The 14,641-nt window shown below is 46.4% G+C and overlaps 1 protein-coding gene across 1 annotated transcript in view; it reads right to left on the bottom strand.

Moving 5' to 3' along the window:
* Nucleotides 1-306: 306 nt before the first annotated feature.
* LOC111814341 (piezo-type mechanosensitive ion channel component 2-like) overlaps nt 307-14,641 on the bottom strand; it is a 115,732-nt gene continuing 101,397 nt past the window's right edge. The window contains exons 3-4 of the mRNA XM_023707486.1: nt 4,715-4,840; nt 307-401 (exon numbers count right to left, since the gene is read on the bottom strand). Of these exons, the coding sequence (XP_023563254.1) occupies nt 307-401; nt 4,715-4,840 (221 nt within the window). The remainder of the gene's footprint in view (nt 402-4,714; nt 4,841-14,641) is intronic.

The following is a 14,641-nucleotide window of genomic DNA, read 5'->3' as shown; positions in this document are numbered from 1 at the left end:
ACTGGGTCCTCCCCGCACCAACAGATGAGGGGACGCACCCTGGCTTTCACTGCTGTAATGAGAGGCTGTGGGCACCCAGGTCAGGATGGACAGCACAGAAAGGAAACTGAAACTGGCCCTTCAGTCCACAGGGAGGTCCCTCACACACACATGCGCCCTGCTTCCTGCCTGTCAACTCTGCCCCGGCACAGTCACAGCAGGAAAACCAGAGACTTCCTGAGGCTGCAGGGTCCTTTCTGCCAGAAGACACCTGCCAGGTAGCTGGCACCGGGGCCTTCCTCAGGGACCACAGTGACTGTTCGCCCGTCAGCGATGCTGCACCAATGCTGGTGGGTGTCCTGGGCCGGGGACAGAAAGAGAGGGGAACGTGGCCACTCGGAATGGGGCCTCACAGGGCCCGGCTGCAGGTGACCCAAGGGGTCAACGGGAGCACGGCCACCAAGCATCAAAGGGGAAATGAGCAGTGACGAGAAGACAGAAGAGGAAAGATCGAAGACTCAGCACCAGAAACTCCGGGGCCTCCTTCAGAGCAGAGGCAGAAACAGCGCTGAGCACCGCGGGAAGGAATGGAGCTCAGCCTGGTCAGAGACGAGTGGGGCTCAGCTAGGCTGGGAGGTGCCACACAGCAGACACAGGGCGCCCACGGAAAGTGGCCTGCAGCTTGGTCCAAGGGGACCGGGTAGCACCTCTGCCTGCTGCTGGACAGAGCTCAGATGGGTCCTCCTGACTCTCAGGGTGAGCCGTGCAGAGCCGTCCCGAAGACCCAGTTTAGAGAGTGGAACAGGGAAACCAGACGCCTTCGCGAAGAGTGGAGCCGCGCTGCGCCAAGAAGCAGAGGCGTCTTGTGTCTCAGTTCTTGCTCTGTGCTGATGCCCCAGGAGACCCCCCACTAGTGTGAGCCCCACGTTCCAGTGGACAGCCTGCGATAGCGCAGCGCAAGCCTCCATCCCCAGGCCTCACCGCGTGCACCCACGGATGGGGGCAGACGGGCTCCATCTTAGGCCCTGCCGTGGCATAATTGAAGCCAGCCTGGCATTTATTTAAGTAGCGTAGTTTGGATGGAATGAAAATATTTGAGTAAGTGGCACAACACATTTGAGCAAAACGTGCAGAGGTTCCCCTGCACCGCGGACGCCTGGCTTACCTCTGAGAACCCCGCTTTGGAAATAAAGAGGGGGCAGTGTCAGGTTTCAGTTCTGCACAATAGCACCTTTAACAAACCTGCCAGCCAAGCACACACTAAACAGGGTTTAAAAAATCTTTACTACTGCCAGTTAATATTCACAGCACTCTGGGGGAGCAAGAGCCCGAAAGGTCTCAATATTTATAAATGCTACTGTTGTCCCCAGCACGCGTCGCAGGCCCCTGCGAGAGGCTGAGAGCTTTTCTTATACTGGGGGTGAGGGATACAGGTCTGAAGCAGGGAAAGACGTCGTTAGGAAAAAGATTAAACATAAATGAACACTTGGTGATCTTAAATTTGAAGAGCACTCCACTATGGTTGAGGAACCTGACTGGCCTGGTTATTTTACTTTCATTTACCAATATCTTCAACACAGAGATAAGCATTCAGAATTTAAAACCCTGATGACCAAGGCAGTGTTTGCTTTGGATTTGAAAATTTGCCACTTTCTATTTACAGATGCTGAAGGAGGCGGAGCTTCAAGCTTAGGAAACCAAAGCAACTGGGTTCATCCCTGCAGCTCTAACAGTACAATCACGAACCCGACTGCTGGAGAAACAGTGACATCTGTAAAGTGAACTCAACCCTGGATTAAAAGCTGGCATTTCCATGACCCACCCTCACAGTATTTTCTGGAGTTTATATTATATGATCATTAAAACATGCCCGAGGCTGAAATTCTAGTCTGTGTCAGCTTTGGACTCTGAGTCTGCCTGCCAAGCACGGAAGTTTGTTTGTCCTTCTCCTTTTCCCTTCTCCCAGAATGCACTAATATTCATGGTGTACATGCAGCTGGACCCAAATAACCTGCAGCACCCAGGAGCCCATGCTACTGCACACACGGCCAGTGTTTTCAGAAGAAATTTATGATGTCTAGAAACTCACCTTCAAGGAAGTAAAGAACTCAATTTGCTTTTAGCTCAGTCTCTTAACGAGTCTCTTGTCTATTGATTAATCCATCAAAAGTACTGGAACTTCCACTTGGAATGTAACTTGGTCTGTCTAGAAGCAGACTTTGAAGTGTAATCCAACTTTGTAGAAATCTAGTTCACTAGTGTGATTTCCTTTCAGTGGCTCCGTGGCACTGAAGAGGACTTGGACAGCAAGCCAGGGGAGGGGACGACTGCAGGAAGCAAGGCTGCAGGAAGGAGTGAGTGCCGAGAACCCTTATGCATGGATACAAGATCTCTGGCAGAAACAGGAACACCCACTCTCAAGAAACCCAAATATTTAGGAAGAGAGCCTAGGAGAGGCGGACCTGACCCCACGAGATGGGGTTGGCCAGGAACGCCCGGCAGAGGGATGCCAAGAGCCCAGCGCAGTCTACACCCGGGGCGGCCTCCTCCTTGCACCCCCAGACGCACAGACATCCCCAGGCACTGACCCCACCTAAAGGGCCCAGGGGTCCCGAATCCTCGCCTGGGAAGGAGGGGCCAAGTCAAGACCAGATGGGTGTGTGTGTGTGTGTGTGTTTGTGTCTGTCTGTCTGTCTGTCTGTCTATACCTTATAGAAGAGAACACATAAACACATTTCTCAACACAGAGGGAGGGATGTTCTCGTAGCATTTCATATTGCATTCCTACTTTGTTTTTTGTAGAATTGTGGACAAATCATCACTACGGATACAAACAGAAACGCCTGACCCTGTCAGAAGCCTGCACAAGCTCACTGCTGGCCGCTGGTCACTACTCAGCAACCACGACACACACTTGTAAGCCCAAGATTCACATCTGTGAAGTGTGGCTGCACCCGGTGACACAACGTGTCTCCCGACGGGAACTCCCCATTCTCAGACGCGCCCTTCTCATGGATTCCACTCACCACTATAAACCCGTCCTTCTGCTCCTGGAGCGCTTGCTGAGCCGCGATCGAGGCGCTTCTGGTCAGGAATCGCCTAATGCTCACTGCTCACCTTTCGCCTCGCCCTGAACAATGTGAGTCTGGCCAACAGGAAGGCTTTTCATCACTAAGATATAATTGAAATGCTTTTTCAACATGGTGGGCTTTTTTTTTTTCAAAATTTTACTGAGATGATACTTGGTTTTATTAAACATTGAACCACATCTTAGCAACGGACCATCATCCCCCTGTGGAAAGGAAAGCCGTGCTGACACAGGTCTCGGCCCGGCTGCCAGACACCCACGCTGCACACCGTATGACTCCATCACTTCTAACTACAAGCAGCACAGGGTGGGTAAATCTGACAGAGATGGAAGGTAGCCTCGTGGCTGCCTCAGTCGCAGGCAGGCAGTGCCGGGAGCCTGGTGTGGGGCGGGTGGGGAGGTACAAGGGGTGCAGAGTTTGGAAACTCGGGTTTTGATGACTAGAGTCTTTTGAATTTCACTTGATCTTAGCCAAAAGGCCAAGAAGCAATGTCTTGTGAATTAAAAACCACTGAATTGTATACCTTAAATGTGGACTTTTATAGTATGTAAGTTATTAACTTTAAGAATAATGGCCATACTTAAATCATAGATCTTTAATAAAAATTACTTTGCTAGTTTTGTGAGCAGCGGAGCCCTGAAGTGAAGAGAATGGTCAAAAGGAACAAAGGAGTATGACCTGCAGCTTGGGACACATCTACAGGGTACACACCGACAGAAAACGAGCCACTCACAAAGATGGATTCCCGAGGAGCCCTCTCGCTCCATTTAAGCCTCATCCACGGACAGCTCTGGACTCTCCGCTTAGAGGGAAGGGTGCACTTGCTGTGGACTTGTTGTCCTTGGGCACAGGAAAGTTCAGGAAATTTCAAACCCACAAATGAGTTCTTCAAGGAAAAACTGACAAGTTGCAGCTGTTTTACAACCTATTTCGCATATCCCAGGATTTCTTTAGGTTTAACTTAAAACATATGGGCTGGATCCCATGTGCCGGGGTGTTTCTGTACTCCCAGCGACAATCACGTATCCTACAAGGACAGAAGTGCAGTTGATTTTGGAAAGATAACATCTAGACAAAACATAAGCACATGGACTTTCTCAGATCATAAATTAAGTACATAATGGCCATAAGACATATTACTTCTCTGTGAATGCCAGTAAGCGACTCCTAACTTGGAAAATAATCTGTTCCAACATTTTCCCATACAGACATAAGAATCCTTATATTATGGTCTGTAATAGGATTAATGTCATTGTCATGCATGTATTTCACATGAAATATTCCACTTTTGCACTCTTACTTGTCTTGTCAGAAAGTATACATATCCTTTCTTACTAATTTTAATAAGACTCCAGAAGATTTTTCAATAGCTCTGCTCCAAAGGCTGTGTGTAACTCTTGATTTTTTAGCTGCACCCTACTGACAGTACCCCATGCACAGGTGAGAACCCACCGTCCAATCCCGTGGGCTCACTGTCTGCGACCCTGTCTCCGTGGCAAAGCTTCCTTTGTGTAATCGTACTTTACTGGATTGAAATGACTACACACTTGCTTACGCACTCCACGCATATGTCCCTAGGAGTGCGAGGACAATGACCAGGACTCCCAGACGTGCACGAGATAGGAAAGGCGGCCTTGGACACTCACAGTTGTAGCCGGGTGCGACGCGGTGCTGCGCCTCGAGGCTGGCCAGGGTGATGTGGAAGATGATGTGGAACAGCAGGAAGGAGAGGCTCATGAAGCACAGGGACTTGAGCAGCCGGCCCGTGTGTCCTGGGGATGAGAGCAGAGGCTGTAGGAGACGCGGCAGGCAGGCCCGCCCCCCGCCGCCCCGCGTCCGCCAGGCCCTACCCGCGCTGAGCCCGTCTCCAGCTAGCCGCTCTAGTACTCCCTCAGAGCTTCATGGACTGGCTTGCATTTACCACAGAAGAAGGATACATTCCTATTCATTGTCGAGTACGGCCTAATGGAAACCCGAAAGGCCCTGGCCCAGTTTTGTGAATAAATGCTGCCAACTTTGCAGAACGGAGAAACCCTTCTTATAAAAGGAGTTATAGGAAAAAGAAACAAAATAGCCTATAACATTTTATGAAATTAGAGTGACTTGGATTTCAAAATTAAAGGCACAAAAGATAACTACAGGAGAAGCCAATTTCAGTTAAGAACATAGGCCTCAATCATTCTAAAGCTTGCTATCCAGTTGAGGTAGCACAGTACACCATACTCAGCTAGATTTGCTGCTGAAAAGCAAGTATATTTTTGCATTAACAAATCTAAAAGTGAAATTCATACAGTAGTGGGCTCATATCATGATTTTCTCAGTGGACACAAAGAAAAATTTCATAAAGTTCAACATGTGTGTATAATTTTAGAAAAACAATTAAGATAACTCGAAGCAGAACGGAAACATCCTAGCAGGCTTTACAACACACCTGACACATGCATCCCACTTGGGTTGAAATTCTATAAATAGTTCCACCAGTGTCAGAATCACAGATGTCCAACCTGTCACCGTAAACCAACATATCGAGGGTGCACTAGCCAGTGCCAAGAGATTTTGTAAAGACTCTTAATAACTAGCTTTATTTGCATCTGATATAACAAATGGAATTATTTTCAGATGATATCATTATCAATATAGAATGCCAAACTAAACCGGTAAACTACTACCTACTAGAACAGGTATAAGAATTCTGGGAGTGATTCAGATACAAACTTATGAAAACCAATATACCTTCCCTACTGATGTTCCCCATCAGTAATAATAAAGCAGAAAATAAGGTATAACTTAATTAGCAATCAAAACTGGACTGTCTGGTGCTGCCGTGTGTCACTGTGGCTCGGCTCTAGCATAGCCATCGAATGAGGCGCACATCTAGGTGCTCCCGCAAGGTAAAGGCACCACCGAGGTCCAAATACCAGGCGACCTTTCCAAGGAAACTGTCCTCCATTGCAAGGCAGGCCCAGTTTAATCAGGCAGGAGCCCCCACATCTGGCAGAGGAGACAGAGCTTGAGCACGCTCAGACACTGGCCGAGAAGCTGTCGCCTTCCTGTGCACCTTGGGCTCCTTCCCTCCCCATGCCTGCTCCCTATGGAGCGCAGATTCACTGGTCAGTTTACAAACCAGTTCCTTGAAAACTAAGCCATGTGCCAGAGAAATGTGCAATTCATATAGACATTTTCTATCATACTACTACTTGGTTGCCCTCTGATTTTATTTTAGTTTATTTTTTTATGTATTTAGTACAGGGTCTCACTACACAGCTCAGACTCACAGTGATCCTCCTGTTTTCAGCCTCCCAAGCACTGGGATTACAGGTGTGCGCCACCATGCCCAGTCTCATTGCCCAGCTCAGCACGCCCTGGGGTTGGAGCAGGCACGGCACTCCAGGGACCAAACCCTGGGCCCCTGCATCTGCCTAAGCAGGCACTTTAATTCATGGAGCTATCTGGCTGGCCTGCACTCTGACTTTAAATAAAATATCTAAAAATTTACATAATAGAGTATGTAAGACTTTTATGGTTAAAAGAGAAAAACAAAGAAGATACAAATAAAGGAACAGATGTTACACTTATGAATGAGTTATGATAAAGGGTCAATTTTCCCCAGATTTAATCTACAAATTCAACACAATTTCAAATGAAACATCTGTACTTTCAACAAACACATTTCAAAATACATACAGAAAGGTGTTTTGAGGTTTTCAACTTCTCTTTCAAATATGCTTATGAACAAATCTCTGTGCATTTCTATTTTAATTTAGAAATATTGAGAAATAATGCAAAAAATGAGTGAAGCTGTTATGTCCTAACACATTAAGGCACATTATAATGCTACAAGTTAAAACAAAACAGAACAGAAAGACCAGAACTAAAGACAAAGATGCTTTATATAGAAAAAAAAAAAAAGTGGAATAATACTCTTCAGAAACAAGTGAATTTACCTATATTAAGCTGATAAATGTCAAAGTTGATCCTAAGGCTAAGCACCACAAGGTGGGAATGACGCCCTCCAGAAGGCAGGACAGGGGCCCCAGCACTCACCTCCCCACAAAGCCGGGCTTCGGTGCCACCCCCGGAGGGCAGGGATCCTGTATGAGGCCTGGTGGCTCGGCTATCCTTCTAGAAGTTCCACAAGAAAACACCCAGGTGGGCTGGAGCTAGCTCAGCAGTTCTCAGCACCTGCCTGACCAGTGCAAGGGCTCCTGGGTGGCACATGCCGCGCCAGCTCCGGAAGCCTGGTCATGCTGTGCCAGACCTGCAACGCACCTGGCGGCACACGCCTGTAATCCCAGTGCTGGGGAGGCCGACACAGGAAAAGCACTATGATTCTGAGCTGTGTAGCAAGACCCTGTCTCAAATAAATTTATTCATTAAAAAACCATCCAACTGTGAACAAACTGAGAAGGCAAAAAGCAGTGTCCCTTTACCCAGGTCACGTCCCCAACGTAGCCCAGGAGAGGCCTGGCTGGTGGTGAGCTCCAGTCTTCCCAGCCTGGTAAGGCGCTTCTCAGGAGCCCCACGTGCACCCCACCTGGAACATTGCAGGGATGGGCCCAACTGGGCCAGGTGAGAGCCAGGGGAAGAGACGGGTCACGTCAGCTGGGTGCGGTCCTCTGCAGCCAGCTCTACAGCTGATCCCGGCTCAAGACAGGGGAAGCACAGAGCCCTGCAAGGTGCTTCAGCTGAGGACCCCAGTCCAGGGCGGTGTGCCTGCAGACCCACAACCACCCCGCCTACACGAGCAGCTCTCCGGCAGCTCTGGCAGTGGGCTTCCCTGCACTGAAGAGGGCCAAGGAGCTCAGCCTTGAGCAATGAGAGCCCTGCCTGCCCCAGGAGAAACACACAACGCCATGGGGATGGAGCCTGGAAGTGTGGCTCAGTGAAGGCAGGGGGACTTGAGGTGAGGCAGAATCAGGACAGTGGAGCTGGTGCATCCACAGGGAAGGCCTGGGAGAGCCCACACTCTAGCCAGGCTGGCTGGCAAGGCTATTCACACCCGAAGCCTGTCAGGTGGGACAAGAGGGTACCTGCTTCTTGCACTGTTAAGACAGCAGCGGAAGACTTGAAGGGACCCAGAGGATCGAGGAAACAAGATGTTACTCACTGAGTTGCAAGAAACAGCGACGACCGAAGGAAGGCAGAAAAATAGTACGAGACAGTCAAGAGGGTAAAGAAGGAAAGAGAACTCGAGGGCTGAGGAATGTAGTACTGGAATAATTCAACAGGGCTCCAGTGAAAAGTGAACTCAGGGATGTGTAACTGGAAAACTCAAAGGTGAATCGAAGTTATCCAGGAGAAAACAAAACTAAAGAGTGAAGAAAAGTGGAAGAACCCGAATGGGTCACGAAACAACGAACAGTGAACCTTGTTAGGGTGACCAGGAGGGAACAAGGAGGAAGAAGAGCTTGTTTAAGAAATAGTGGCAGGAAACTCACCAAGTCTGGAGAGCTAAAGGAACATACAGGGCACAGAAGACAAAAGATCTCCAATTGGTCAAGCCTAAAGATGTCTAGAAGAGAAGATTAGCAGACTGTCCAAGACAGAATTTTGAAAAAAGCAAAAGAAAACCGACTTGCCATATACACGGGCACTTTCGGAAGACTGAACGTATTTCTCAGCAGGACAGGAGAGGGATGACACACCCGAAGTGCTGAAAGAAAAGCCTGCCAACCAGGAGTGCAGCCAGCAACACTGTCCCTCCTGACACAAAGGGGAGAGCAGGCTTTGCCAGGCGGCAAGAGCTGAGGGAGCTTGTCCCCACAGGACCAGCCTCCCCAGAAAGCCTAAAGGGAGCGCTTCTAGAGCAAAGCAAGATCTGATCTGTAGCGTGATCAAACATAGGACAGCGCATAAGCCAGGGAGGCTAAGTACGGAGTCAAGTCACAATACTCGGATGCTACAAGGGAGGCATGTAAGTCACATCGAAATCTAATACAAATATGACAGTCCAAAAGTACTGAAAGTAACTGCCAGTACAATACCTGTTCACGGTTGAGAAAAGACTCACGGCGTCGGCCACAAACAAAGACACACAGACACTCAATGCAAGCAAAGCGAGCGCTTAAGCCAAAAGGCTGCTGCCCCGCCTTTGGTCTTCAGTTTCTAGATCTTGAGTCTCAGCCTTCGGGTTACTTTAGGTGAACATAGCAAGATCCCATCGTATGTGTCCAAGACTAATGTTTAGGCTATCCGTGAGAACCTGCTAGGCATCTGGGAGCAAGTACACAAGAACAAGGTGTTCTTGGTTACTTCCACAGCTGTTGCTGCCCTATTTTCTTTTCTTTTTTCTTATGGGTTCTTTTTTTTTTTTTTAATTTTACTGAGAAACAAATAGTAATGAAATAGTTTCAAAACAGGTTAGTAGGACAGTTACAATTAATACATTGCATATTGTGGTCTTCATAGTAGCTATTCATAGCACAAGATGCAGACATGATATCCTGTCCAAACACTGTTAGTACAAATCTTTCTTCTCATTGAACTAAGAGAAAGTAGCTGTATAGCTATCCTAACTATTTTGTATATACAGATACAAAATGGTCCTTCATTTGTATCCCCTTTTTTTGTTTAGTTTTGTCAGAGATGGGTATTCTATTGCCTTTTAAATATTGCAGATGCGTGAATTCAGCAAAACTCAGTGGAATAAGAGCTAGCTTGTTTTCTTTTTCCTCGTCCCACATGCCCTGCAGATTACTTAGCACGTCTCTATGTCAATCCTTCGTATCCAACAGTTCACGGGTACTGATTTATAGTGATGCCAACTGTGGTGTTAATAAGAAAATGTGCGAAGCCCAAGTACAGATTTTGTATGTGAGTAAAACAAAGCGACCAATTTAAGACAGATTTTTTTAAACTAAATTGATTTTTGTAAGCCTCACAGTAATCGCAAGACTAAAATCAAGACTGTCCAAACATATCACTACAAAGATATCATCTAATTGCCAAGAAAGAAAGAGGAAGAAAGGAGAAAAGAAACTACAAAAATGTCAGAAAATAATGAACAAAATGGCAACCATAAATCCTCATCTATCAGTATTTATTTTACATGTAAATGGATTAAATCCTGCCATTAAAAGATACGGGTGACCGAGTGGGCTAAGAGCAAAGTCCTGTACATGTCTATAAGAGAAATTCATTTTAAGGACATATATAGCCTGAAAATAAAGTAACTAGTGAAGATATTCCATGCAAATGGTAATCAAAAATGGAAAGGGGTATCTGTTCTTATATCAGACAAAATAGATTCTGAGTCAAAAGCTTTCACAAGAGATAAAGAAGGAACTATATGAAGATAAAACAGTCAATTCATCAAGAAGGTATAATTACTCATATATGTATATACATACAACATCAGAAACCTGAGTAAGCACATATTAACAGGGCTGAAAGTAGAAACAGACAGCTACGGGGACACGAGTACTGTTTTCATCAACAACAAGATCATACAGATAGAGAAGCAGTAGCCACACACTCGTGGAGCTAACAGACATACTTGGAGCTCCAGCCCATGGAAGTAGGGCATACAGTCTTCGCATGACTATTCCCCAGGACTGAGCATAGATGAGGCTACAAAACAAGCTTGAAAAAAAAATCAAAAGTCTGCATATATTGAGGACCTTGAATGACTTTAGTGGTATGAAACCAGAAATTACTAACAAAAGAACATGTGGGCAGCTGAAAATAATAGGAAGTTACTCAATGTCTGCCTCAAGAAAGAGAGAGAGAGAGAGAGAGAGAGAGAGAGAGAGAGAGAGATCAAAGACGAAATCCTAAGAGAAACAAAGTTTTCTGAAGTCTGGATAGTAGCCTGGGCAGGGGAGATTGCTCAGCAGCTGAAGCATCTGCCTGGACTGTGGCTCAGCGATAGTCCACCCGCCCAGCACGTCTGAGGCCTGGGATGGTCCCCAGCACTACCGACTATCAACATGCATGACTGGAGACAGATGAAGCTTGAAATGCAAAACACAAAACATGCTTACAAGCAGCAGCAAAGGCAGTTATAAGAAGAGAGTTTACACAAAAAACTAAGAATAATAAAGATCTCAAATAAGCAACCTAGAACTAGCAGGACAAGAACAATCTAAACCCAACAATATTAAAGGTTAGGAAAAAATAAAGAGAAGGGCAGAAATAAATAAGAACTAGAAAACAATAAAAAGGATACATGAACTAAGGGTTGGAAGAGCTGGTGTTCTTAAAGATCAACAAATTTAATGAACATTTTACTAGATTCCATCAAAATTCTCTTAACACTGGTAAGTTCAGTAAAGTCTCATCATCATATAAAATCATCATTTCAAATCTGTTGTGTTTTGTACACTGTCTGGAAAAGACATTTTTAAAAACTCTTTTGCAAAACATTTAAAAGAATAAAATACTTAGACATAAACAAGGTACATTGTGCATACCCTGACAACTATGAGACACTGACGAAAGAAAGTGGCTGCAAACAGCCAGCCGGCCCCGTGTTCACAGCTTGAAGGCCTGGAGGGGCACTGGCTGTTGGACGGGTATTTGCGCTGACCCATATTTAAGCAGTTTTAATCTTTCATTTTGGTAGATGGGTCTTGCTGAGTTACCCAGGCTGAGTTCAGACTTGAGATCTCCTTGCCTCAGCCTCCCAGATTGCTAGGATTACAGGAATGAGCCACCAGTTCCAGCTGAATTAATAATATTTAAATGTTCATACTACTCAAAATGATCTACAGATCCAATACAATCTCTGTCAACATTCTAATGGCATTTTTCATAGAAATAGAAAAAATAATATTCTAAACTTCACATGGAACCAATAAGATTCCAAATAACTAACACAACCTGAACAAGAACAAAACTGGAAGCACAACACTTTCCCCTCTTTTCAAATTATGTGACAACATTTTCGTTAAAAGAAAATTTTCACAGCAAAAACCCATGCACACAGCACACAGTGGCAGAGCTGAGTAGAGCTAGAAATGAGCCCCCACACAGTCGGCTGTGAGTTGCTTCGCAGGAGGGCGCCACAAATATGCAGGGAGGAAAAGTTCTTCAACAGATGGTGCTGGAGAGATCAGAGTTCAGGCACAAGAGAATGGGGCTGGCTGCTTATCATCAGCTCTAGATGGGTGAAGGACCCAAACCTACAGGACACGCTGGAGAGAAGACAGCAGCGAGGCTCCCTGAGGCTGGCTCTGTGCCAACAACAGAAACAGAACAAGCTGAGTGGGCAAGAGAGCGCGTCTTTGGAGCAAGCAGGCACCACACCAAGAAGGCGACGATGGGACAGGAGAACGTATATGCAAGCTGTGCACCTGACAGTGGAACAACAGACCGAGTGTGAGAGGGCCTCACATAGCTAAGTGGTGCTAAGACAAAACCACCACATTTAGAAATGGGCAAGGACCTGAACAGACGTTGTTCTAGACAAGGCATGCAAATAGGCAGCGGGTATTCCTAGCTCCTCAGCAGAGCCCAGGTGGAGCACCAACTCCAGGGAGCCTTCCGCGACAGGCCCATGGGCACTTGAGTGGTGCCGCCCTCTCACTGCGCGCAGAAGCAGGAAAGGAGATAGCTCCTCTAGGAAAGGGACGGATGCACAAAGGTGTGGTGACCGAGCAGCTCCAAACCTTTGCACCTATTGGCTGCCTTAAAATAGAACAGCAAATGGATCAGACCTTCAACAATTACTACAAAACAGTAATAAGTAAATGAGACCAGGCACAAAAGCATCTGAGGAGAACACGGGCAGGGGTAAAATAACACAGTGTGCAGCTTACAGATGTCATTACGTACATTTAAACTGCATATGAGAGACAGTGAGTATCCATACATGGAGGCAGCAAACAGGAAGGAGAACCACGTGGGAACCAGTGCGCACCAGTAAGTGAAGCCAGGCAGCGGGCGACTAGCCCTGGCATACAGCTGCTCTGTGAGCCGGAGAGCAGGTCGCTTCAGCCTCCTGCAGCTACGCGCGGGAGCCGCAGAGAGATCGGGCCCAGGCGACTGGATTCTGGTCCTCCGTCCCTACTGGCCCTTGTGACTGTGCAGGATGACTAGCAAGCCTTCAGGATGGGAAAGCCCAAAACTGAAAACATAAATAAAATATGCGCACCTGACAACACATATGGCAATTATATGTGATGGATGCATTTGTCTACAAGTTGTTTTATATTTATATAACAATATCTATATGCTGTAAACATATTTATATGAGATAGTTTTAGAGCCTTAAAGTACACACATACACACAGATCTTAAGATCCAACCAGAACTTAGCTTATATTCCAACCTAAGATCTTACCATATTGGTTGTTAAATCTGCTTTATGTAGTCTAAATGACTTGCTTCTTAACCTTCTGGTATCAGGAGAAGACTTGGGGAAGTTCACTTACAGTACCAAGCAAGCACTAAGTATCTCTCAGATGCACATTTCAACAAGCCAGCCTGGGGAAGGTAGTTCTCAGCAGCGTAAGGAAGTCCCCTTTCACTCTGCGCCAGCCTTCCCCACCAGGCACAGTGCATCATGGGAACACCCAGTACCCCATCCTCCTGTTGGTAAGCTGTACAGCTGCCCTGAATGGCCCCAGGACCACACTCAGGGCTGTCCACTGGCTGACGGTCCTGAGCTCAGGATGGTTACTTGAGTGTGTTTCACGGCTGACCTAGACCCAGGCCAGAGGAACCCCCAGGTCCCCCCAAGGGAACCCTGGACCTGCAGTCACAAATGAAGCTAGAATGTCCAAGATACTATGAACATGAAGAAACCTAAACTTTCTTCGTGGGTTTTTGTCCTAAAATGCACTTTCTGTATTTTCTTGTGAAACACGTGTGCATGTTATCAGTTGCTTACAGGAAAACTCAACTGAATGAGGCTGGATTTTATTAATCAGAAAACAATCAAACATGCAACATAAATGGATGCAACAGTCAAAGGGAAATAGTGTGGCTGTCTCCAGTGGCACGGTAGGTGTAATTCATTTCACTGGCGTGGACAGTATTAACACAAGGCACTTTTTCAGGGTCAGTTAATTACTATGTGGTTATTGCTATCAACAAGGAGATTTTACTTGTCAAGTATGTAGTAGGTAGGTAGATGGATGGATGGATAGATAGATAGATAGATAGATAGATAGATAGATAGATAGATAGATGGATGTAAAATTCACATAACAGACCGGTGCCATCTGGTATATTCACAATGCTGTGCAACTCTTGTCTCCACTGACTTCCAAAGCATTGCCATCCCCCGAAAGCACCTAGTAGGGAGGGGCTCCCCATTTCCACCCTCTCCCCTGGTAGTCACATGGGAGCCCCCTAATTCTATGGCTGGCTCACACAAATGTAATTACACAGTGTGTGGCCTTTGCAACTCGACTCCCTTGCTTATCCTAACATTTGCAGGGTTCACCCACACAGTAGCTTTCATCATTCCCTCATTCTGCCTGAACATCACCCCCTGCACGCATAGAGATCCGTTCATACACGAGCTTGTGGGGGACCTTCAGTCCTTCTGACTCCTGTCAGTGGTGCTGCTGTGGATATGCATAAGCTTAGGTCTGAGAACCTTTCTGTGATTGTTTTATATAGATACC

Source organism: Octodon degus, unplaced genomic scaffold (assembly GCF_000260255.1).
Source record: "Octodon degus isolate 3935 unplaced genomic scaffold, OctDeg1.0 scaffold00295, whole genome shotgun sequence".
Lineage (NCBI taxonomy): Eukaryota > Metazoa > Chordata > Mammalia > Rodentia > Octodontidae > Octodon > Octodon degus.
Note: the sequence above shows the minus strand (reverse complement) of the source record. Positions and strands in the feature narration are given on the sequence as shown.